At 36.8% G+C, this 26,608-nt stretch overlaps 1 protein-coding gene across 1 annotated transcript in view; it reads left to right on the forward strand.

Annotated features, from left to right (window-relative positions):
• ABCB7 (ATP binding cassette subfamily B member 7) overlaps nt 1-26,608 on the forward strand; it is a 139,168-nt gene that overhangs the window by 91,402 nt on the left and 21,158 nt on the right. Inside the window, exons 5-13 of the mRNA XM_056130139.1 lie at nt 4,318-4,450; nt 5,361-5,629; nt 6,230-6,318; nt 6,410-6,497; nt 7,316-7,490; nt 8,811-8,968; nt 9,528-9,691; nt 9,847-9,976; nt 12,233-12,404. Of these exons, the coding sequence (XP_055986114.1) occupies nt 4,318-4,450; nt 5,361-5,629; nt 6,230-6,318; nt 6,410-6,497; nt 7,316-7,490; nt 8,811-8,968; nt 9,528-9,691; nt 9,847-9,976; nt 12,233-12,404 (1,378 nt within the window). The remainder of the gene's footprint in view (nt 1-4,317; nt 4,451-5,360; nt 5,630-6,229; nt 6,319-6,409; nt 6,498-7,315; nt 7,491-8,810; nt 8,969-9,527; nt 9,692-9,846; nt 9,977-12,232; nt 12,405-26,608) is intronic.

A 26,608-nucleotide genomic window follows, 5' to 3' on the forward strand; every position in this document is an offset into this window, starting at 1 on the left:
TATTTAATATATGCTTTTTTTGCTGTAACTGGTTTAAATGGTACATTTAAGAGTACCCATTTTGGCATGTGAAATTAATAAAATAAAGGATTAAGGGATTTCAACCCCAAATATAACAAACCTCGTGGATCCCAAATCCATCAACTAAAGCAATAACACTTCTTTTGTAGAATTGATTATTTAATACACTTCCACCTTTATAAAAAGTACCTAGCACCATACTCTGCTGATAGAGACTGAAAAATGGTCATTTTCATACAGCAGATTGTCAATGAGGTTGAGAAGACAGTACAGACATATACTTGTAGACAGTGTGAATGATAACTATATAATAAAAATGGAAAATGCAGTATAAACCAGTGTTTCTAAACCATTTCCGACTGTGCGTCTGACCTTGTTTTCTTCCTATGCATCCTCCTAACCTCCCACCCTCATGCTTCTGGGAAATCTACTTTTGTGCTTTGATGCCCCTATTTACATGATTTTTCACCTGTTGCCCCTCTGGTATATTCTGGAACCTTACAGGGGACCGTATGTTTCCCAGTTGAGAAATAGTTTTATAAACAATTAAAACGAGGTGTTGGCGGATGGAAAGTGCTAAGAACTGTGCAGCTGAGAAAAAACATTGTAATAGTAGCAAGATTCAAAGTGCGTTTTACCTCTATCAAGAAACTCCTAGAAATAATAGATCTGTATAGTAAAGTTGCAGGCTATAAAATTAATACCCAAAAGTCCATGGCTTTCCTATGTGCTAATAGTGAGAGAGAAGAAAACGACATGAATAAAACAATCCCAATTCACAACTGTGCCCCAGAAATTCAACTACCTAGGAATTAGCTTAACTAAAGAAGTAAAGGACCTGTACAAAGAAAACTACAAAACGCTGCTTTAGGAAATAAAAGAGGACACAAGGAAATGGAAAAATATCGCATGTTCATGGATCGGGAGGATTAACATTGTCAAAATGGCAATACAACCCAAAGCACTGTACAAATTCAACGTGATCCCTATTAGGATACCCATGACATTCTTCAAAGAACTGGAGCAAACACTCCTGAAATTTATATGGAACAATAAGCCCCCACGCATAGCTAAAGCAATTTCTGGGAAAAAGAAAATGGGAGTAATCAACTTCCCTAACTTCAAACTCTACTACAAAGCAGTAATAACTAAAACAGCGTGGTACTGGAACAAAGGCGGAACAGCAGACCAATGGAACAGAGTTGAATATACTGACATCTCTCCCCAAACATATGATCACTTAATCTTTGATAAAGGAACAAAAAATGTGAAGTGGAGTAAGGAAAGTCTTTTTAACAAATGGTGCTGGCAAAACTGCACAGCTACATGCAAAAAAATGGGCTCAGATCTCTACCTAACACCATGTACAAAAGTAAGATCAAAATGGATTAAAGACCTCAACATCAGACCGGAATCCATAAGGTACATTGAAGACAAGTCGGCAAAACCCTCCATGACATTGAAGCTAATGGTGTCTTCAAAGATGTCATGACACTGGCTAAGCAAGTGAAAACAGAGATAGATAAATGGGACTATCTTAAACTAAGAAGCTTCTGCACCTCCAAAGAAACAGTGACCAAAATACAAAGACAGTCCACAGAATGGGAAAGGATATTCGCCAAATACACATCTGACAAGGGGCTGATATCAAGGATATACAAAGTACTGGTTGAACTCCACAAGAAGAAAACACCCAACCCTATCAGAAGATGGGGTGACGAAATGAACAGAAACTTCATCAAAGATGAAATTCAAATGGCTAAAAGACACATGAGAAAATGCTCTATATCATTAATCATCGGGGAGATGCAGATCAAAACAACAATGAGATATCATTTCACACCACAGAGACTGGCCCACATCCAAAAGAACAAAAGCAACCGGTGCTGGTGCAGATGTGGTAAGAAAGGGACCCTCCTTCACTGCTAGTGGGAATGCCGACTGGTTCATCCCTTTTGGAAAACAGTATGGATAATTCTCAAAAAACTAGAAATTGAGCTCCCATTTGACCCAGCAATTCCACTCCTGGGAATATACCCCGGAGAGGCAAAAAAGTATAGTCGAAGTGACATCTGCAGTTGTCTGTTCATTGCACTACTGTTTACAGTAGCTAGAATCTGGAAAAAACCTGAGTGCCTAAGAACAGATGACTTGTTAAAGAAGCTTTGGTACATCTACACAATACAGTACTATGTAGCTGTCAGAAAGGATGAAGTCATGAAATTTACATACAAGTGATACTACATGGAAAGTATCATGCTAAGCGAAATGAGTCAGAAAGAGAGGGATAGACATAGAAAGATTGCATTCATCTGGGGAACATAAAGTAACAAAATAGGAGACTAACACCCAAGAATAGCCAAGAAAAAGGACCAGGAGGATTACTCCATGGCTTTGAGGACAGCCGCACACGCTAGGGGAAAAGGCAGCTCAGATAGAGAAGGGAGCAGCAAATAAAGGTTGTTGGGAGGTTTCTCTCAGAAAGGGAAATGCATGATGAGAGTAGACTAGTCCGAACAAGATTGCCACTCAATGTCTCTTTTGCAAACCACAGCACTCAAAAGGAGAGAGATAACAAAAGGGAATGCTGTGCCACAGTGGTAGAGTGGGATGGGGGGAGGGGGTTGGGAGGGATTCTGGGACTGGTGGTGGTGGAGACTGGGCACTGGTGGAAGGATGGGTATTCAATCATTGTATAACTGAAACCCAAGCACAAAAATTTGTAAGTCTACAACTGTACCTCATGGTGTTTCACTAATAAAAATTTAAGGAAAAAAAAGATTAAAAAAAAGTGGGTTTTAAAGAATGGAGAAATGGAGAGACAGATGGGTCCAGGAGACCACTTTAAGCAGAAGCAAGAGCCTAAGGTTATATGGTTATATGAGATTTGAAATAATGAAATTTAAATTATATGAAATCTTCTGTTTTTATTAGTTTATATCTGAAGTAAAATTTAAATTTTTTAGAATTTATCCCATAGTGGTGCATTCCTGATTATATGCCAGCGTTCACAGTATTTTAAATTACATTTAGTTTTTGGTTTGGGACCATACCCTGTGGTACTTAGGGGCTATTCCTGTTCTCTGCTCAGGAGTGACCCTGGCAGTGCTTGAGGGAACCATATATACTGCTGGGTATTCAAATTGGGTCAGCAGAATGCCAGGCAAAACACCTTACTTCCTGTAGTAACAGGTCCTCCCTGTTACTGCAGGACCTCCTCTGGTCCCTTGCAATATACTTTGATATGATTATTAAATGCCAGCATATTTAATGTTTCCAAGGTATGTCTGTATTTTGTATTATTAATTTGCAGGACTTGCATAACTCCTTTTCAGTTGTAGCTAAACTTAGGCTTGTTGCCAATAAATTCTTTATGTTTAACAAATATGAATTAAATAATGATGGAAATGAACAAGTTTTGGTGTTTCAGCTGTGTTATAGAATTGTTTTCACATCATATTAATGTGTACGAATTTAATTTCTTCAATGAAAAAACTGGCTGTCTAACAAGCTTTCTATTAAATGATAGTTTTTTTATATTACAACTTAGCAGAAAATGTGAAATTTGGCTTACTATTTTTCATATTTTTGGTATATTCTTCTGGTGATTTAGGTTAGCTATTGCAAACTTAATTTGATATTCAGTGGGTTTTTCTTTGTGTGATGTTGGAGAAAAAGAATTTTTGGTGGGGCAAATAGATCTTTCAGTGTTGGGTATTTCCCCCAGTAATTAATCAACCACATATAATGGTAATTTATCTGCTTTGGAGATTCTTTTTGCTGTTTTTAATGCCTAATACATTTTTGGTTTACAAATTATTTTGCATAATTTATTAGATATCTACTGTATACAGTGCATTGTCCTCAATATTGACAAACCAAAAAATGTGATGCAAAACCTCAAGTAGCTAGTCAGAAAGAAAAAATACATACACAAATAGCTCTAAGCAGTTTTCCGTAAATGCCGTGAGCTCTATGGTATTGCCTTAATGGAGAAAGTACTTTTAAATGTATGATCAGGGATGATTTTCTGGAGGCAGGAGCATCTGACTAATGCCCATGAATTATAAATGAATATTAATATTGCAGTCATTGTGAGGTAGGAATCCCGTAATGATGGCTTTCCACATGCCAAATAGTTTTAATTGTGAAATTTTAAATACTGAGAACAATTATTCTAATACTATTCAAAAGATAATATCTAAATATTCCTATAAATAGTAATTTAAGATAAATATTTGTTCTTCTGTGATAAGTATTTTATATATGGTTGATAATTGCTGGTTTTGTTTTTAGGCCTTGAATATTGTGGTTCCTTTCATGTTTAAATATGCTGTAGACAGCCTCAACCAGATGTCGGGAAATATGCTGGATCTGAGTGATGCACCAAATACAGTTGCAACCATGGCAACAGCAGTCCTGATTGGCTGTATGTACGATTCTTTAATCTATCTACAGGTGTTGACTATAGGGTTTAATTATTTTTGAGCAGATGACCTTTTCACCACAAACATGGCTTAGCATTTTGTATATTTATCATTTTATATGAGATTGTTTTTGACATGTGGGCTTTTTAAATAAATGAATCCTATGATATACTTTCCAGATATGATATAAAATTAGTCTCATTTTAAAGTTTTATAAAATAACATGAAATAAGGCATTAAATTGATAACAGCCATATCTAATAGTCTCCTTATATTTTATCATTATGATACCAATTCAGTAATACTAGTTATTTTCATTTTATTGTTGGTAGCTGTTAAATGGGAAATGGCTATATAACAATTTATATGCATTAATGTTTTATTCAGTCATGTTCAGTAGCCATGGCAAAAATCTGTAATTCTTTGTTTTCTTTTTATTTAAAAAATCTGTACATTGTGATGACAAGATTATGATATTTTATGTTCCTGGTAATAGAAAGGTCACTTTATGAGACTCTGGAGCCTTGAATGGGAAAATGCTTTTGTCAAGGTACTTGAATTTTTAGGATCTCAATTTTATCATTTGTTATTTGGGGGAAATTGAATTAGATTTAAAGAACCAACAGTGTGCAGTTATTTACCATAAGGCCATATGGACTACTTTTACAGTATTTAGTTGAAAATAAATCTTTCAACATTTTTGACTTGCGGAGAAACGTAGCACTGAAAAAGATTTATGGTGGTGCAAAAATTGATACTCATCAGGCTAGATGCTTTCTAAATTTTTTTTGCGGGGGGGGGGCAAGCAGTCTGTGATACATTCATTTATTGTACAAAACATTTTTCGACCTCTTTTTTACTTTCTTGTGATTGTAATGTTCTCATATTCCGTTTTAAAACTTGTGTTGTTAGATGGTGTATCAAGAGCTGGAGCTTCCTTTTTTAATGAAGTTCGAAATGCAGTATTTGGCAAGGTAGCCCAAAATTCAATTCGAAGAATAGCCAGAAATGTGTTTCTTCATCTTCACAATCTGGATCTGGCTTTCCACCTGAGCAGACAGACCGGAGCTTTATCGAAGGCTATTGACAGAGGGACAAGGGGTATCAGTTTTGTCCTTAGTGCTTTAGTATTTAATCTTCTTCCCATCATGTTTGAAGTGACTCTTGTCAGTGGTGTTTTGGTAAGTAAAATACTTTTTAATCAAGTTTTTATCTAACATTTCATTAGTAGTATTTAGTACTTAAAACTGTTGCACTGTTACACATCTCTAATTTGAAAGCAAAATTCTTTGGTTGCAGAAATATTATGCAGTTTGCTTAATTATTTTTTATAAGTTTCAGGCAACTGTCCAAAGTTTTATCATTTTATTGTAAAGAGCTCTTTAGTTCTAAACATTTAACTAATGCTTGCACTTTTTGTTAGCATAAATTTTTGTGTTTGACATTGGACTGGTATGCTCAGAGTATCTAGGTTTGTAGCCAAACATCAGAAAATTTTGGGAATTTCATATTTTACAATTAAAATTTACATATATTATTTTTATATCTTATTGCACAAAAGTAGTAGTAGTTGGCAGTAATAGTATTGCTGTCAATGTGATAAGTGGTTAGATTTCTTATTACCTTAAGTAGATTTTCTAAGGTATTAATATTTTACCTATTTATTTATACATTTTGGTACCAACATGTTTTTATTAAAACCTTTTCACTGAGATTTGTTAATGTGTATGTATTTGTAAAGGACAACAAATGCTTTCTCATTTCTTCATTTGCCTTTCCAGTACTACAAATGTGGTGCCCAGTTTGCATTGGTGACTCTTGGGACACTTGGGGCATATACTGCATTTACAGTTGCAGTTACACGGTGGAGGTAAGGCAGTCTCAAAGGCCCTTAAATATTCAGAAGTTAGTTGTGCTTTTACTGCATATATTTCATACCTATACGTATTTTTGTCTTACAGAACAAGGTTTAGAATAGAAATGAACAAAGCAGATAATGATGCAGGTAATGCAGCCATAGATTCACTGCTGAATTATGAAACTGTGAAGGTAATATGTTTAATTATACATTCTTCTACCTTTCATACTGCACTAAGATTTTTTTCTGTCATTTAATTAATTGGTGCTATGAGTTAGAACTTTAGGATAGTCTAGATTTCACACTAGATTCTCTAGGTGTGATGGCATAATAGTATTTCATTTTTATTTTGTTGAGAACTTACCCTTTATATTTGATGGCAGCATCAGAATTTTACTTTATAAACTAATTTATAAGTGGTAAGAGTATTTATGAACACTGAGCTAAACAAAATGGCATGTAAATTCTTAACTCATACCCTCAGAGTGACTAGAATAATGCATTTTATTAATTTATTTGTTATTTTTCCATTTGACAAATATTGACAAACATTTCTATATGTAATATACTATAACAAATGTTATATGTGGTGATGGTAAAGTGAATTGTTAATGTTTATTCTTTTTCCTCCCAGAATTTTAAAATTTAAAAAGTAAAGTTAGTATATGGCATAGGGGGAAATGAAAATTGTTAACTGAATCTCTCAGAGACCAGGGAAATTCTGAAGATGTGCCATTAATGGCTTTTTCTGATTTGATTTTAAATTAACTAGACATTTAGTAAATGCCTACAAGACTAATTTTCTAAACTTTCCAAATAAATGATGCAGGAGTGATTCCAGAGTTTATTCTGGAAAGCTATAAGAATACCATAGTACAAGTCAACTTTAAAGTAAAATATGCAGTACAAACTTTATATATGAAATCTAATATTATACTTCAGTCATAGCTTTAGAGAAAAAAATTCTAACCTTACTTGTTTGTAGTTACTATTTTTGTATATTTTGTAGTATTTTAACAATGAAAACTATGAAGCACAAAGATATGATGGATTTTTGAAGACATATGAGGCTGCTTCACTGAAAAGTACCTCTACTCTGGCCATGCTGAACTTTGGTCAAAGTGCCATTTTCAGTGTTGGTTTAACTGCTATAATGGTACTTGCCAGTCAGGGAATTGTGGCAGGTAATGAATCTGTAATTTTCAGAATTTTAGATCTTTTACTTAACCCTTGTTACTAAAGATTGGTCAAAAGAAATGTATGTATTAGTTTTAAATGTAAAAGCATATTGAATATGGATACTTAAAAATCCTAGAGTACTTTCATTTTTGTATTACAAGTATTCAGTTTAAAATTTTTTCTTGGTTGGTGCTATTTACTTTTTTATTATTTACTTTTTTATTATTCCTTTTTTATTATTATTACACATTTAGCACTAGATTGGCATTACTCTTAATATATTTTGTGGCACTATAACTTGGGTTTCTTCAGGAGTAGCATTTTTTATTTTTGTTTTTTGGGGGAATTCACACCCAGCTGTGCACCAGGACTTACTCCTGGCTTTATGCTCAGGAATCACTCCTGGGCTGTGGTCAGGGGACCATATGCAGTGCCACGGATTGAACTTGGATTCAGCTGCGTGCGAGGCAAGAGCCTTTTCTGATGTACCGTTTCTCTGTCCCTGGGAGTAACATTTTTTTTTTTTTTTGCTTTTTTGGGTCACACCCGGCGATGCACATGGTTTACTCCTGGCTCTGCACTCAGGAGTTACTCCTGGCGGTGCTCAGGGGACCATATGGGATGCTGGGAATCGAACCTGGGTCGGCCGTGTGCGAGGCAAACGCCCTACCCGCTGTGCTATCGGTCCAGCCCTGGGAGTAACATTTTTAAGCACCTAATATTTCTAATTTCTCCAGTGAACTGAAAAAACAATGCAATAACTTAGTGTTTATTTCAAAGGTGTAAAATGCAAGCAGCATTTTAGAAGTGCTGCTAACCTTTTAACCTATTCAATTTTCATTTTCAGAATAGTTCAAAAATAAATAATCTTTATATCTCTTCTGTAACTTGCCCACATAGTTAGGTTCATTCATTCAGTTGTGGCCTTAATGTGTGATTTATCATTCCCTTGCATGATAAACCTTTTTTGTAATTTTCTGTTTTTTTACAAGGAAACTTGCTAATATCTCAAGAAATGATTGCTATTTATCCTTCTCTTTCTAGCCTCTTACACCATTATTTATATACATATGTAATTATTTTATTTAGTATGAGTATACTTTTCCTCTTCCACTTAGTTTTTATCATGTTCCATATATTATTATATCATACGTTAAAATGGTTTGAAATTTTAGTGGGCCTACTAGTTGCTGATTTTGCATGTTTTGAACTGTATTGCAATCAATGATAAATTTCTATTTTGAACTAGAAAGTTTATTTAAAATTTAATTCATTTGAAGTTTATCTAAAATACTTATTTTTCCTTCTGTGAACTGCATATTAAGGTACACTTACTGTTGGAGATCTAGTAATGGTGAATGGACTGCTTTTTCAGCTTTCATTACCTCTTAATTTTCTGGGAACTGTATATAGAGAAACAAGACAAGCGCTCATTGATATGAACACTTTGTTTACTCTACTCAAGGTGGACACTCGAATTAAAGTAAGTATTCCATGTAATACCTGTTCAAAGGCATTTTAACATCTTCTATTATTAGGATTATTTTAGAGGTATTTATAGGACTGTGTTAGCAAAACCATTTTGATGGGCACAAATTGGAACCACTTTCTATATTTTAGAGAATATTAAAGATTTTAATTCTCTGTAGATATAACATTAGTTAAGATTATACCTGGAAGCTAAGGTTTGCTAAATTATTTGTAATTGCACTTGGTTTACTTTTCTAATGAAAGAAAATGTGCAGTAGCCTTTCATCACATCCTTGATCTCTTTACACTTAAGCCATCATCACTGTGTACTCCTTCCCCTACTACTCACACATACATATTGCTCAGAAATGAAAGCATTCAGGGTTTTTGACCTTACTGGTGAGGTGTGAAGAGCAAATCCTTAAAAGCATGCTTCGAAGTAGTCTAATTCCACTTGTAAACCTCTTCCTTACCTGTTATTTTCCTGTTTCTCTTTGTGATTTAGAATATTTTCTGTTTAGTTATATTCTAAGCCAGTGTTTAAAGTGACTTTTTTTTCCTTTTCCTGCTAGGACAAAATGATGGCATGTCCCCTTCAGATCACACCACAGACAGCTACAGTTGCATTTGATAATGTGCATTTTGAATACATTGAGGGACAGAAAGTCCTTAATGGAATATCTTTTGAAGTCCCTGCAGGAAAGAAAGTGGCCATTGTAGGAGGTAGTGGATCAGGGTGGGTAATTCAGATATTTATAAAATTCTGCATCATTGATCTACGTATTCCTGATGTAATGTTTTCTTTTTCATAAAAAAAATCTTCACTGTGGTTTACAACAGGGATTCTATAATACCAGAAGTTTAATAATCTTTCCTTGTCTTCAATTTCAGAAAAAGCACAATAGTGAGGCTTTTATTTCGCTTCTATGAGCCTCATAAAGGGAATATTTACCTTGCTGGTCAAAATATACAAGATGTGAGCCTTGAAAGCCTTCGGAGAGCAGTGGGAGTGGTACCTCAGGTATTTGTCAAAAGGAAAAAAATTTGGGGGTGATTTTTTATCGGGTTTATAAGTCTTTACTATAATGATTTGAGTCTGAATAGTGGATATATGTCAATGAAGTAGGAAATGTTAGACCCTACCAGTCAAATTTTGTTACCAAAAGGTCTAAATAAGCGTGTATGGAGAATCTACAAGATGAAAAGATTTATAAGCTTTAGAAGAATAACAGAGGAAAGAGCACAGACTTAAATGAAATAGAATGGATTCTAAACCAGTCTGTTTGTAATATTTGCAACTTCTGTGGTCTCCCCTGTAAAATAATCTAAATATTTCTCTTAAAAGGTTCAACTATTAAGAGGTAATATTCTGAAGCACTAAGCACATTGTCCATCAAACCGTTGTTCAGTAAATAAAAATATTATTGTCATTTTGAAGTTTTAGTAAATTTATAAAGATTATAAAGCAGTTAAACAACTGCAATTTTATAAACTTTGTTCTCTACTGTCCCCTCCTACCAAACTGAGCCCCTTATTCATCACAAGTATTTAACAAGTATTTTCTGAATGGCTTCAGAGGAGAATAGAAATTCACAATAAGATCTGAGAAGACAAGGAGATAGCTTTCTAGAATATTAGGTTTTCTTTTAATACAAACCTATAGAGAGACATAAGGATTAGTTCTGGCTAATACTTAATATAACATTGATTCCTAGACTCATGAATTCTTGGAGGCAATCAGACCAGGGTGGATAACTCATAAGACGGTCTCTAAGTGCCTGACATACGGCTGTCTGCCTTTTTCTTTCTTTTTTATTTTGTGATTCTTTTGTTTTTGTTTTTCGGCCACACCTGGTGATGTCCAGAGTTACTCTTGGCTCTGCACTCAGGAATATCTCTTGGCTGCACTCCAGGGACTATATGGAATGCCAGGGCTCTAATCCATGTTGGTTGTGTGCAAAGCAAACGCCCTTCCTGCTGTACTATTTCTCTAGTCCCATTATTTTTCCTTTTATTGAGAAAGTCAAATGCTAATGTACAAAAGTTAATCTAAGTAGGGTATTGAAATTTTAAATCTTCAATACACTTTATATCTTAGGATACTATGGGTCCAGAAAACTGCCTGTTTTTTTTTTAAAAATATGCTTTCTGAGTGGTTATGGTAAAGATAACATATAGTTCTAAGTTGAGTAAACTAAACCATATACTTAAGTGAACTGAATTACTTTTGGAAAATCAAAATTTACTCACTAAATTAAAAAAAATGTTCATCTTCATCAGTGGTCTTAGCAGTTAATTAATCCAAAAGTGGAATAACATTTTTCACCAATATGATTAGCTTGGATGTTGAAGTTATTGCTCTCCTGTTTGGGCTAGGCTCTGTAAGGCTAACTCATCTTTTTACTGATGCAAGTACACAGTTTATCTGGAGAGCAAATTGACGTACTAAAGAGTCTGAAAAATATTCATGGTCTATATTCTAGTAATTCTGCCTCTAGAAATTTTTAATAAGGAAATAAATATAAATGTCCATTTTTATATTCAAGTAGATCATCTTACATTTTTTTGTTTACAGAAGTTGGAAATAATGTAAATATCCAACAAAAAATATTTCAAGTGTATCTCAGTATATTTGGTGTTTAATTGCCATATGTGCCAAGGACCTAGTCCTAGCCCTGCCCTCATGGATCACTCCCCATGGGATTGGGGATCTAACCCAGGTTGGCCATGAGCAGGGCAAATGTCCTACCTGCTGACCACAGAACCTGCTTTTAGACATATAAATTATTCCCAAAAGACTGTACCATTAAACAACAAGTAATGATTAGTTTTGGGAAAGAAAATGGGATTGCAGGGTTGAGGGGATAATAAAGAGAGTTATGATATTTTATTTTATATGCTTATATGTTTCTGCATCTAACGTTTTTAATAAGCATACATATTATATATATAGATATATATGTGTATGTATATGAATGGGCTGAAGCGATAGCACAATGGTAGGGCGTTTGCCTTGTGCGCAGCCAGCCCAGCCGAGCCGGGTTCGATTTCTCCACCCCTCTTGGAGAGCCCGGCAAGCTACCGAGAGTATCTCACCCACACGGCAAAGCCTGGCAAGCTACCCGTGATGTATTCAATATGTCAAACACAGTAACAACAAGTCTCACGATGGAGATGTCACTGGGCCCACTCGAGCAAATCGATGAACAACGGGAGGACATTGTGGCAGTGTGTGTATATGAATATATAACACTCTTGTGTGTTTTTATAAATCCAGGATGCTGTCCTTTTCCATAATACCATTTACTACAACCTCTTGTATGGAAATATCTCTGCTTCGGCTGAGGAAGTGTATGCAGTGGCAAAATTAGCTGGACTCCATGATGCAATTCTTCGAATGCCACATGGGTATGACACCCAAGTAGGGGAGCGAGGACTTAAGCTTTCAGGTAATCAAATATTTGAGACCTGCTCCACCCTTACATATTCCCTTCAAAACTTATCAGAACCATACTCTAGAAAATGTAATTCTTCAGGATAAACCTATTGCTCCTCCAGTCATTTGGATGTGGTTCCCAATCTCCTGTCCTTATGTTCTAAACAATTAAGAAACCAAAAAGTAACTCTTCAGGTACAGATTTTTCACCTAAGTCTACAAAGTTAAGCACTTAATATAAATTTTAACTTTAACCATATTAATCCATTAATATAAGTTTTAACTTTAACCATGTTAATCCATTAATAATTGTATTAAAGGAAAGCCAAGATTCACTCCTAGGGAAGCATTAAGGGTAAGATGTATTTCAGAAGTAAATAGTATAGCTCATCCTAGTTTCCTAGATGATTACTGCATGTTTTCAGTACCTGCAAACCTCATTATGCTCGATATACTTAATTACTATGCTTCCCTTATAGCCAAACTTCATTTTCATGTCCTTGTTGGTTTAGTGGGCAAGAAAATTGGGGAGATTGGGTATTTCTCTTTTTTATATGTTTGGGGGTTTGGGGCCACACCCAGTGGTAGTCAAGGGCATGGTGCTTAACGATTACTGCCACAGATGTTTGGGATTATTTACAGTACAAGGGATCAAATTCAGACCTTATGTATGCAGATTATGCACACTAGCCCTTAGAACTATCTTCATAACCCTGGTTTCATTTTTTACAAACAAAGCCCCTCCACACTTTCTAACACCCCTTCACTTTTCCTTTCATCCCTACCCTAGTCCCCTCAGATATCATAGTTCTGTTGTTAGTATATATTAGTTTAATTTTTATTTTGCTTTGTTTATAATAACCTAACTGCACAGCTTGAGAAATTAGAAAAAAAATAAGAAGTGAATTGTAAAGTAAGTTGTAGTAAGGCCATAACGACATAACATCAGAATCAGTGGCAGATAAATCAAGAAAATAATACAAAGGTCAGTAAAACCAGGAGATTGTTTTTTTTTTCAAATGATGTACCAAGAATGACAAACCTTTAGCTAGACTCATGAGTGGAAAATAAAGGATCCCAAATAGGATCAGAAATGAAAAGGAAGCAATAACAATAGCTTCCTCAGAAATACAAAAAATCATAACAGGTTACTGTTGTCAACTTTATACCACTAAGCTGGAGAACCAATATGAATTTTGAGAATCATATAACCTACTAAGACTGAATCACAAGAAAGTGAAAAATCTGAAAAGATTTATCTCAAGGAAGAAAATTGAAATAGCCATTTAAAATGTACTTAGAGCAGAAAGAAGCTTAGATCGATATTGGTTCACTTGTGAATTCTGCCACACATTCAAAGAAGATATAGGCTACCTCCCTAAGTTCTTTGCAGAAAATTGAAGAATCAAGAATTCTTCCTAAAAATTTGTACAAGGCTATTATTACCCTAATATAAAAACAGTATTATTACTCTATCATTATATGATATGTAATATATAATATTATTATAGATAAAATATATATAATATGGTAACAATATTATTACCTAAATACAGTATTACCTAATACTAAAAACAGGCAGAGATACTATTACAACAGAAAATTATACCTTATGAGCACGTGCCAGTTTCAGTATGTACCAAAAAAATCATACAGTACAACTGAGTGCAGTTCATTCCAGGGATATAAGGATGATTCAATAAGTGCAAATCAATTTATGTGATATACTGTGTCAATGAAAGGAAAGATAAAAGTAGTTCATCAACAGATTCAGAGAAAGCTTGTGGCAAGATTCAACACCTATTCCTGATAAAAACTGAGCAAAAGAGGGATTAGAGTGATAGCACAGTGGGTATTTGCCTTGCACGTGGCCGACCTGGGTTTAATTCCCAGCATCCCATATGGTCCCACAAAAACTGCCAGGAGTGATTCCTAACTGCAGAGCCAGGAGTAACCCTTGAACATCAGCGGGTGTGACCCAAAAAGGAAAAAAAAATAGTGGTAGGAAGAACTTATCTTAGGATAGTTAAAATCAAATAAATTTTGAAACCGTATGTCTTTTAAAAACATCTTGATTTTGACAATATTAATTCTCCCGATCCATGAGCATGGGATATCTTTCCATTTTTGTGTCCTCTTTTATTTCCTGAAGTAGCGTTTTGTAGTTTTCTTTGTACAGGTCTTTTACTTTCTTAGATAAGCTGATTCCTAGGTACTTGATTTTCTGGGGCATAATTGTGAACGGGATTGTTTTTTTCATGTCACTTTTTTCTCTCACACTATTTGCATGTAGGAAAGCCATGGACTTCTGGGTATTGATTTTATAGCCTGCAACTTTACTATACAAGTCTATTGTTTCTAGGAATTTCTTGGTAGAGGTTTTAGGGTTCTCTAAGTATAGTATCATATCATCTGCAAATAGTGAGAGCTTGATTTCTTCCTTTCCTATCTGAATGCCCTTAATATCTTTTTCTTGCCAAACCGCTATTGCAAGTACTTTCAGTAGTATGTGGAACAGCAGTGGAGAGATTGGGCATCCTTGTCTCGTCCCTGATCTTAGAGGGAAGGCTTTCAGTTTGTCCCCATTGAGGATGATGCTTGCTGTAGGCTTGTGGTAGATGGCTTTAACTATATTGAGGAAAGTCCCCTCTATCCCCATTTTGGCGAGGGTTTTCATCATAAACGGGTGCTGGATCTTGTCAAATGCTTTCTCTGCATGTACTGATGTGAACATATGGTTTTTATATTTTCTTTTGTTTATGTGATGGATTATGTTGATTGATTTTCAAATGTTAAATTATCCTTGCATCCCTAGGGTGAATCCCACTTGGTCATGGTGTATGATCTTTTTGATGAGTTGTTGAATTCTATTTGCTAGTATTTTGTTGAGAATCTTCGCATCCTTGTTAATCAGGGATATCGGCCTGTAGTTTTCTTTTCTCGTATTGTCTTTGTTTCCTTTTGGTATTAGAGAGATACAGGCTTCAAGGAAACTGATTGGGAGAGTTTATGTTTTTTCAATTTCCTGTAAAAGCTTGAGAAGAACTGGCAGTAGGTCCTCTTTAAATGTTTGGAAAAATTCGCTAGTGAATCCATCTAGACCTGGGCTTTTGGTTTTGGGAAGACTTTTGATTATAGTTTCATTTTCCTTGATGTTAATAGGTCTGTTCAGGTACTCTAGATCTTCTTGATTCAGCCTTGGGAGATTATAGGAATCCAGAAATTTATCCATTTCTTTTAGGTTCTCATTTCATGGCATAGAGACTTTCAAAGTAGTCTCTGGTGAACTTTTGAATTTCTTCGGTGTCTGTTGTGATATCCCCCTTCTCATTTCTGATTCATTTTATTAGGGTTCTGTCTCTTTCTTTGTGAGTCTTACTAGTGGTTTATCTACCTTATTTATTTTCTTGAGGAACCAGCTCTTGGTTTCATTGATCTTTAGGATTGTTTTTCTTTTTGGTTTCCATTCTGTTGATTTCTGCTCTAAGTTTTATAATCTCTTTCCTTCTGCCTGGTTTGGACTCCTGTTGTTGGTACTTTTCTGAGCTCTAGGGCTGTGAAGTCAAGTTGTTTATGTGGGCCCTTTCTTCCTTCCTGAGAAATGCTTGCAGAGCTATAAATTTCTCCTTTAACACGGCTTCAGCTGCATCCCATAGATTCTGGTAGCTCCTGTCTTCATTCTCATTTGTTTCTAGGTATCCTTTGATTTCGTCTTTGACTCCCTTCTGACCCACTTGTTCAACATTGAGTTGTTTAATTTCCAGGTGTTTGATGTGGGTCTCTCCGTGTCTGTGTGTGATTCACTTTATTCTCAGTGCATTGTGGTCTGAAAAGATTGTTAACACTATTTCTATCTTCTTGATTCTGTTGAGGTGTGTTTTGTGGCCTAGCTCGTGGTCTATTTTGGAAAATGTTCTGTGTGCACTGGAGAAGAATGTGTATTCTTTCTTTTTGGGGTGTAAAGCCCTGTATAGGTCTGTAAGCCCTCTCTCTTTATTTCTTCCCTCAAAGTCAGTGTTTCCTTGCTGAGTTTTGTTTTTGTTGATCTATCTAGAGGTGATAAGGCGATGTTGAAGTCTCCAGCTACTATTGTGTTGCTAGTAATGTCCTCCTTAAAATCTGTTAGCAGTTGTTTTAAATATTTAGCTGTTCCCTCTTTAGGTGCGTATACATTTAAGAGTATGATTTCCTCCTGTTGTATGTATCCCTTGATGATTAGAAAATGGCCTTCGCTGTCCCTTCTAATCTTTTTCAACCTATAGTTAATGTTGTTGGATACTAGTATGGCCACCCCAGCTTTTTTGAAGGAGCTGTTTGCTTGCAGGATTGTTTTCCATCCTTTCACTTTGAGTCTGTGTTTGATCTGACTGTTGAGATAAGTTTCTTGTAGGCAGCAGAATATTGGGTTCTGTCTCTGAATCCATTTTGCCACTCTGTGTCTCTTAATTGGTGAATTTAGACCGTTGACGTTGAGAGAGATTATTGTTATGGGGTTTTGTGTCATTTTTCTGTAAGGATATGTTGTGCTTGTAGGGTTTGTCTTGTCTTATCGTAGCCCCTTTAGACCTTTTCTTAGATTTGGTTTTGAGTCTATGAACTTCCTGAATTGCTGTTATTCCACAAAATAGTGTACCATTCCTTTGAGTTTGAGTGAGAGTTTAGCCAGATAGAGTATTCTTGGTGAAGTGTTCATTTCAGTGAGTTTTTTCACTATATCCCACCATTGCCTTCATGCTTGTAAGGTTTCCTCTGATAGGTCTTCTGTGAATCTAAGGGGTGCTCCTTTGTATGTGATTTCCTTCTTTGACCTTGCTGCTTGCAGTATTGTTTCTCTATCTGTGGCATCGATCATTCTAACTATGATATGTCTTGGAGTGTTTTTGTTAGGGTCTATACTAGCTGGCACCCTTCAGGCTGCCTGAATCTGAATGGCTGCATTGTCCAGCTCAGGGAACTTTTCAGCAATGATTTGTTTAACCGTGGCTTTTTCATTGAGATTGTTTCTCTGACCTTCTGGTACTCCAATGATCCTAATGTTGTTCCTCTTGGAATTGTGTCCTAGGACTCTGATTTGTTCTAGAGCTATTTTGAGAGCCTTTGCTATTTTTTGTTGTTGTCTGTAGGCTTGGTGCAGCTAATCTTCCAGCTCACTGATTCTGTCTTAAGCTGTGGCCATTCTACTGTTGAGGGCACAGACTGAATTTTTTAATTCATCTACGAAATCTTTTATTCGTGACATTTCTGTGTGTAGCTTTCCAATTTCTGCTCTCATTTCTTCCTATAATTTCTTGATGTTTCTCTCATGTCCTCTTTTAATTTACTGGGTATCTGTCTCACTCTTTCATCGAGTTCATTGAACATCTTCACTACTTCATATCTGAATTCTTTGTCAGAGAGGCCCCTTAGGTGAGTAGCACTAAATGAGGTTCTGGGCTCTTCATCATCCTCCCCTTGTGGTGGGGATTTGTGTTGTTTCTTCATGTTGGTGTGGAGGTATGGAGACTGAGATGTTACACAATATTGCAGGGTATGGATAAACTACCTGCATCAACGTGAGCAGCTGCCCGCTTAAAATTAGGCCATGCCCACTTCCAAGGAGGCAACGCCCCCTGCAGGCTCTACCTGGTGTTGTTGGGGGATACAACCTGGGGGTGGAAAAAGAACGGGCACAGCATTGAGGACTAACAGGAAGAGGCTCTGGGATGGAGAGTGTCCCAGGCTCCTAGAGGATGCCTGGGGCACATACAGGGGAAAGCCAAGTCCAGGTTTGAGTCACTGCCCTGGGGGTGGAAAAGTCTGGGCACAGTATTGGGGATGAACAGGAAGAAGCTCTGGAATGGAGAGTGTCCCAGGGTCCTAGAGAACACGTGGGGTGCGTTTGCAGGAAAAGCCAAGACCCGGGTTCGAATCACTGACCTCGGTTTTTAAAATTTCTGTTACATTCTTTGCAGACAGGAATGCTGTGTGTTTCTGTATGTTGATTTTTTTTAACTTGCTACTTTATGTGTTTATTGTTTGTAGGAAATTTTTTGCAGTCTTTAGAATTTTTCAAGTATAGTATCTGTGGGCTGGAGCAATAGCATAGTGGGTAGGGCGTTTGCCTTGCACGCAGCCAGCCTGGGTTCAATTCCTCCCCCACTCTTGGAAAGCCGGGCAAGCTACTGAGAGTATTCTACCCGCATGGCAATGCCTGGCAAGCTACCCAGGATGTATTCAATATACCAAAAACAGTAACAAATGTCACAGTGGATACGTTACTGGTGCCCACTCAAGAAAATCCATGAACAATGGGAGGACAGTGCTACAGTATCTTATCTGAAAGTAGTGATAATTTGACATCTTTTTTATGCTGCCCTTGTTGTCTTTTTCTTGCCTTAGTGCTATCACAATTTTCCAAATATATAAAAAATTTAGAGCTCAAAGATACATCTTGAGGTATAGTGCCAGCTAATCTAGGACAATAGAGCAATGAAAACCTCTTCAATAAGTAGATAGCTGGTCAGTCACATGTAAAAATAAATAAATTCTGACCCCTATTTCACACCATGCATAAAAGTCAATTGAAAATGGATTAAAAACCTTGATATTGAATCTGAATCTATAGAAAGCATAGAGTCTGCATGACATTGAATCTAGAGAAAAAAATAAAAACAGGAATGCTTTGCACTCCTGACTACAATTCTCTATTAATCAAAAACATACACTATTCATGTAAAAAAAGCAGACTTTCATACCAATGGAATAGAGTATATATCCCAGAAATAAGCCCCAGATGTAGAGGCAATTAATGACAAAGGAGCTAGGTCTCAAGTGGTAGAAGGAAATCCTCTTCAAGAAATGGTACTGGGAAAACTCAGCCACAATGAAAAATGATACTAAAGCACTGACTTCCACCCTCAAACAAAGATGAACTCAAATGCATTAAAGATTTCAATATTAGACCCAAATGCATAAAATATGTCAAGGAATACATAAGCAGAACTTGCCATATCAACCTCAGAGACATCTTTAGTCACTCAACTTCTCTGGCAATGAAAACAGAAGCAAAAATAAACCATCTGTACTGCATCAAACTAATAAGGTTCTCTACTGGAAAATAAAATACAGCTGAACTAAAAGATACCCTTACTGAATGGGAGAAAACATTTGCATACCATATGTGTGACAGTGGGATGATATTCAACATATATAGAATATTCCCAAAGTTTGGCAGTCAAAACCACAACAGTCCATCCAAAAATGGGGAGAGTTGAGGACTGGAATGATAGTACAGCGAGTAGGGCACTTGCCTTGCATGCAGTTGACCTGGGTTCAATCCCCAGCATCCCATATGGTCCCCCAAGCACCGCCAGGAGTAACCACTGAGCATCGCTAGGTTTGACCCAGAAAAAAAAATGGAGAGAGTTGATGCATAAACACTCCAAGTGAAGATACAGATGGCCAATAGACATGTAAAATGTATCACTATTATCAGGGTAATAGAAATGGCAATGAGATAATCATCTCATGCAAGGAAGAATGGCATGAAAAATTATGTAAAAGACTGGTATTGAAAGGTTTGCAGTGGAAAGGGAACTTTCATTCACTGTTGGTGGGATTGTCATCTGGTTTAGGTGCTGTGAAAAATAATAATCCCTTTTGACCCAGTGATTTCAATCCTTGGCATATTTCCCAGGTATACTGAAACTAACATGAAAAGATGTATGCATACCTTTGTTCGTTCACTGTAGTGCTGTTTACAATAGCCAAAATGTGGAATCCATAGATAAGTGGATTGGGAAATTAAGGTATATGTACACAGTGGAATACTACTCAGTATAAGAAAATAGTATTAGAAAAGATGAAATCATGGCTTTTGCTACAATGTGTCTGGATATATAAGGGATTATGTTAAGCAAAATAAATTAGGGTGGATGACAGGTTATCTCTGATGTGATAAATAAAGAAACAAAGTAAGGGTATGAACATTATCCAGTGGTAACAAAGCTTTGACTTTGACTACAGAACTGACATGACAAGAGCAGTGGTGGCAGGAGGGTTGAACCACAGGGAGGGAAGAGGCAGACTAAAGTGGCATGAGTACAGTGATGGAGGGTCTTTGGCAGTTTTATTTTGGTGGTGGTGGTGGTACAATAACTTTGTATACCACAAACATAGTATTACTATTTACACCACAAAAAATAGTATTACTGCAGTGTTACCTCAAATGCAATAAAAATAATTTTTTAATGATTAAAAACTTGGATACTAGATACCAAACCATAAAGTCCGTAGATGGCAATATAGGTGATACTCTTGATTCAGCATCAGAATGTTTTTGGAGATCCAACTGTTTTGACAGGAGTGACAGGAGAAATAACAACGGGAATAAAATCAAGTCTTCATTAAATTAAAAGGCTTTAACATAGTGAAAATAGCTACCAGAAACATAAAACAACAACATAGTAATTGTAGCTTTCTGATTGTTTATTTTGTTTTTAACATTTCAAGCATATTTCCAGGGTATATCTATTTGGTTTATTTTTGCTTGGAACTTTTTCAGCCTCTTAAGTTTGGAGTTTAGTTCCTTCCCCAAATTAGAAGTTCTTGATATACCTCTTCTCATTGTGAAACTCTTATATTATTTCACACTTTGCTATTTTTTTCAATTTGCTGATCTGTTCAGTTATTCTCTACTGGCATACTTTCCAATTCATTGACTCCATCAGCTATTTCTCTTTGTTTACTGTTAAGACTCTCCCTATTGTGTCATTTATCCCAGCCATTATAATATTAAGCCCATCATTTCTTTTTTGTTTTTTTGTTTTTTCTTTTTGGGTCACACCTGACGATGCACAGGGGTTACTTCTGGCTCTGCACTCATGAATTACCCCTGGCATTGCTCAGGGGACCATATGGGATGCTGGGAATCAAACCCAGGTTGGCTGTGTACAAGGCAAACGCCCTACCCACTGTGCTATCGCTCCAGCCCCCCATCATTTCTTTCCGAAGCTTTTTAGTATCTCTCTGTCCTTGTTATAATCTCAAATTTTGTTTATTTCAATTATTTCATTTAATATTATTATAACTTGTTTCAAATTCTTCAGGCAAGATGCTTAGATCCATTACATTTGAACTTTCCTGTTTTTTGTTTTGTTTTGGTTTGCTCCATTATTTGTTGCAAATTCTTCTGTTCATTTTAAGATCGTATGTTAAGGATCAGAGAAACAGAATATGGGGGTAAGGCATTTGCCTTGCTTGTAGCTGACAAACTGCATGTATCCTTGAGCACTTCCAGGAGTTACCTCTAAGCATTGAGCCAGCCTCTACACCCTTCTGGGTATGTGGCCTAATCCTCCTTTCCCCCAAGATAGTATATTGATTTCTGTGGGTTACATTAAGAAACTGTCTTTTGTTAGCTTGCTGTGTACGCTTTAAATCTAAGACTTGGATACTGTATCAATGAGGAGAGCATGTATCATGAGATATAAAATCGAGAGGCTTGAGCCCTTCCACCTTATAGTCTTCCACCTTCTCACAAGTTACAGTGCTTTACTGATAGATAAAGCCATCTTATGTTAGAGGTTTTACTACCCTCCCTAAAGTCTACAACTCCCTGTCCCTGTTAAAACTTCACCTACTGTGTGGTCTTCCTTTAGCTTGCTGTGTATGCTTGGTCTGTATTTTCCACACTATCATTTAGATGAAAATGCAGGAAGAAGAGAGTTGTGTATCTCTAATTGTCAATTGTCTTTCCAGAATCCTTGGAGACTTCTGTATTTTTATTTCAATGTTTAATCATCAAGACTGGGCATGTAGCTCAGTGGTAGAGCAGTCACCTTCCTTGTTTAACATTATGGGTTTGATTCCTAATGCCCCACTCCCAAGTGTTTAATTATGAAATTTCTGGGTATAATTGTGAATTATCCAATTGTTGAGCCTTTATAAGATATTTATATACCTCAAATGAATTCTGAAAGAGTAGTAATGTCAGAGGCCAGAGAGATTGTGTAGCCAGTAGGGCACTTACCTTGCACATGGCCAACCTGGGTTTCATCTCACCACCTGATGTGGTCCCTTGAGCCTGCCAGGAGTGATCCCTGAGCCAGGAGTAAGCCCTGAGAACTGCCATGTGTGGCTCCAAAGCCAAAAAAATAATAATAAGTAGCTTTCTAATATATGGAAATATCATGGAAATCATACAAGCATACTATAGCTCCTATATTTTTCATACTAGTTTATTTTAGACAGAAAGTTTATAGAGTAGATGGAATAATGCAAAATATAAAAAAGTAAAATATAAAAAATATTTAAAAAGTTGGGCTGGAGCGATAGCACAGTGGTAGGGCGTTTGCTTTGCACGCAGCCAACATGGCAGGCCCGAGTTCGATTCCTCCGCCCCTCTCGGAGAGCCCGGCAAGCTACCGAGAGTATCTCGCCCGCAGGGCAGAGCCTGGCAAGCTGTCCGTGACGTATTCGATATGCCAAACACAGTAACAACAAAGTCTCCAATGGAGACGTTACTGGGCCCGCTCGAGCAAATCGATGATCAATGGGAGGGCCTTTATTTATTTTTTATTATTATAAAAAGTATACTCTGTAGATTTTAATAAGCCCTTATTTCTTATCATTATAAATTGACTTCATTTATTTACAGTATTTTATATGTACATAATATTTGCAGGCTACTGTGCTAAATGATTTTGATGCCAAGTGGGGTCCCCCAGTGACTTACGTAAAGTAGAAAAGAGAGAAGCAGCAGAATTATCCATTTTGGTTAATTCTAGCATTCCTTACATACTGTGGACTAATATCCCTGTGACTTTGCCTGACATAACTGTGTTAAAACCCAATTTTTCTTTTTCTTTGCATTTTTTTAAAATAGGAAAATCAAAGAAAAATGCTCTTGACTAAAATCTATCACCTTCTCAAGATGAGGGATATATTATGTAGTACATATTCTAATAATTATGTACATATTCTAAGAAATAAAAATGAACAAATGTTTATGCTCCATATTCCAAAATTTGGTTGAGTAAAGTTTAAAACTGGATTGGCTTCCTCTGAGTATATACTTCTTATAGGAATGTCATGCTACAGTGTTGCTAGGTGAAATGGTTTTGGCATGGGTATGCCATGATAGCCTTTTGGACCTATGAAATGGGAAATAATGTGTATTGTTGATGGGTCTGGAGCAATAGCACAACTGGTAGGGCATTTGCCTTGCACGCAGCCAACCTGGGTTTGATTCCCAGCATCCCATATGGTCCACTGAGCACTGCCAGGGGTAATTTCTTAGTGCAGAGCCAGGAGTAACCCCTCTACATTGCCAGGTGTGACCCAAAAAGCAAAAAAAAAAATGTGTATTGTTGAATGTAAAGTTAACCACTAATATTGCACTATAACACTGTCCTCCTGTTGTTCATTGATTTGCTCGAGCTGTACCAGTAACGTCTCCATTGTGAGACTTGTTACTGTTTTAGGCATATCAGTTACACTGCGGGTAGCTTGCCAGGCTCTGCTGTGTAGGCGGGATACTCTCACTTGCTTGCCGGACTCTCTGAGAGGGATGGAGGAATTGAACTCGGGTCAGCCTACTGTGCCATCGCTCCAGCCCAAGGTCCAAGTACAAAATAAAATGTAATACATTATTTTCAGATGCCAAAGTTGAAATCTTTTTTGTAAACCACTAATATTAAACATGTAAAATACCTATGTGGAGTTAAATATAGTAATTAATTAATGTCCAGCACCATGGAACTCATTCCAACAAATCTTGCCAATTCTTTGCCAGTACTGGTGCTTCAGGCCCCCAGGTCATGGGGGCCAACCTGTGGGTTCATGGATTCTGCCTTCTCTTTATTGACCTGTAGAGCACCTGGTCCTTCTGGGAGTCTCTGGGTCTGGGAGTCAAGCAAAGGAGAGAACTCAAACATTCTTTATTGGAGCCTTGCACACTTTCTCATCCCTAAACTCTGTGTTTAAGTACATTCCTAATAGAAGTCCTCTTTTTCTTAGTAGTGTCCTTGGGGACTCACTGCTCTGTCATTTCGTTGCAGTTCTGCTACTCAGCTCTTGGATTGGTGGGCAGCCTCTTGCTTTCAGAACTCCCCCTCCCCCCATAGCTCTGTGTTCTCTCAGGGATTATCAGCAACCTCCTCTACCATCCCTGGGCTCTCTGGGCTCATTTCAGTGGTTAGGGGCAGCGTCTAGCTGTGGCAGGTACCCCTTAACTAACTGTCCCACACACAATTGAGAGAATAAGGGGAGCTTATTCTCTCAAGCCTCCCTTGCAGTTCCTTTTCTCTGGAGCCCCTTATCCCAAATCTTGGGAAACTATTTAATGGGGAATAAGATAAAATAAGCTATGTGCCAAAGCCTAGCTCTAGCACACAAGTATTCAAGGTTTTCCTCTGACTCCCATGCCCGAGTTTGTGCTGTTTCAGCTGAATCAATGGCTCATTTGATTCCTAAAACATGTTACATGGCACAGAGCTTCTAAATCTTGTTTACTGTCAGAAAAAGGCATAATACCCCACATGTAACAAATAAAAATAAAATATTTCTTGTAATATATAATTAAGGGTGACAAAACTGGGATCATTGGTATAGGGTAGTAGGCACTGGTGAAGGGATTGGTGTTGAAACAATAGACTCCTGAAACTCAATCATAAATATCTTTGTAACTTTGTAACTCATGGTGATTCAGTTTTAAAAAAGGAAAAATACATTATTTTTCCAAGTAGAGTTTGCTGACTGAAGGGGTTACTGACCCTTAAAAATGCAAATTTTTACTGTTACATTTTTTTGTATGTTTTTGTGGGCTGGAGAGGTAGTACAGTGGATAATGTGCGTGCCTTGCACACCTGACCCCCATTCAATCCTCAGCACCACATATGGTCCTCCAAGCACTGCCAAGAGTGGTCCCTTAGGAAAGAGCCAGGACTGGGTGTGATGCTTGGAACTAACTCCAAGCAAAAAAGTCCAAGTTTTATTAAGACATTGATAGTTGAGTGGTAAACAGATAAAAGAAGCCAGAGAGGATATATTCAGTAAAGGACAATCTTCTATATCTCCAATCATAGTTTTATGTAAACTTTTTCCCTTAGGTCCACTTGGGTTCCAGTGATAAAGACAGATTGCTTTATTTTATGAGTATATATTTAGGGGGAAAAATAAATTTTCGCATTATAGGAATAGCATTGGACTGGGAGTCAGTTGGGTCTTGGTCAGGTACAACTGAAACTTGCTTTAAGGCCTAGATTAAGTCACTTGACCTGGGTCTCCATCTCTTTCTGTCTTAAAGCTTTACAATGTTAGGGCCAGAGAAGTACAGCAAGAAAGTTACTTGCTTTGCATGTGGCTGACCCAGGTTTCATCCCAGCATCACATATGCGAGGGTGATTCCTGATGGCAGAGCTAGGAGTGAGCATGAACACCACCAGGTGTGGCCCAAAAACAATTCTACAAAGCTAACCCATAGCAAAATACTAAGGTGAAATCAGAGGTCTCTAATGTACACCCATATAAAAATGTGAAAATAATGGTTTTCTGACAAAAATCTTGAAAATGATGACTATAAACAGTATTTTTATATTAAAAGATAAATTTAGCTATTTAGTTACATTTCTTCAAGTTTTCAGATACTAAGTTTGGGGAAGTTTGTTGAATCTCTCACACTGAAATTCATCTTCATTGGAAATATTTATAATTAACAAATATAATGAGCATATTTGTGGTGAGAGGAATAATTATGCAATCAAAATTGTTACAACTCCTTCTTGTTCCTTTTCCCTGCCATTAGGCCAAAATCCAGAATTACATTTATACCCCAGGGAATGGGCTGGGGCAATAGCACAGTGAGTAGGGCATTTGCCTTGCATGTGGCTACACGGTCCACCCCAGTTCCATTCCTCTGGCCCTCTTGGAGAGCCCGCAAGCTACCGAGAGTATCTCGCCCACACGGCAAAGCCTGGCAAGCTACCCATGATGTATTAGATATGCCAAACACAGTAATAAGAAGTCTCACAATGTTACTGGGCCTGCTTGAGCAAATCAATGAACAATGGGAGGACGGTGACAGTGACCCCAGGGAATATAGTTTGACAGAGGATAAGCCATATCTGAATTTAGATCTTTACACCTTAGTAAAATTAATAGTGATCAGGAGTAGAGGTAAATGTTGATGTTATAAATTCATAGTTTTGTCAATGGAAAAGTAGAAATATAAAATATGTG

This window comes from Sorex fumeus, unplaced genomic scaffold (genome assembly GCF_029834395.1).
Source record: "Sorex fumeus unplaced genomic scaffold, SorFum_2.1 ptg000073l, whole genome shotgun sequence".
NCBI classification, from domain to species: Eukaryota; Metazoa; Chordata; class Mammalia; order Eulipotyphla; family Soricidae; genus Sorex; species Sorex fumeus.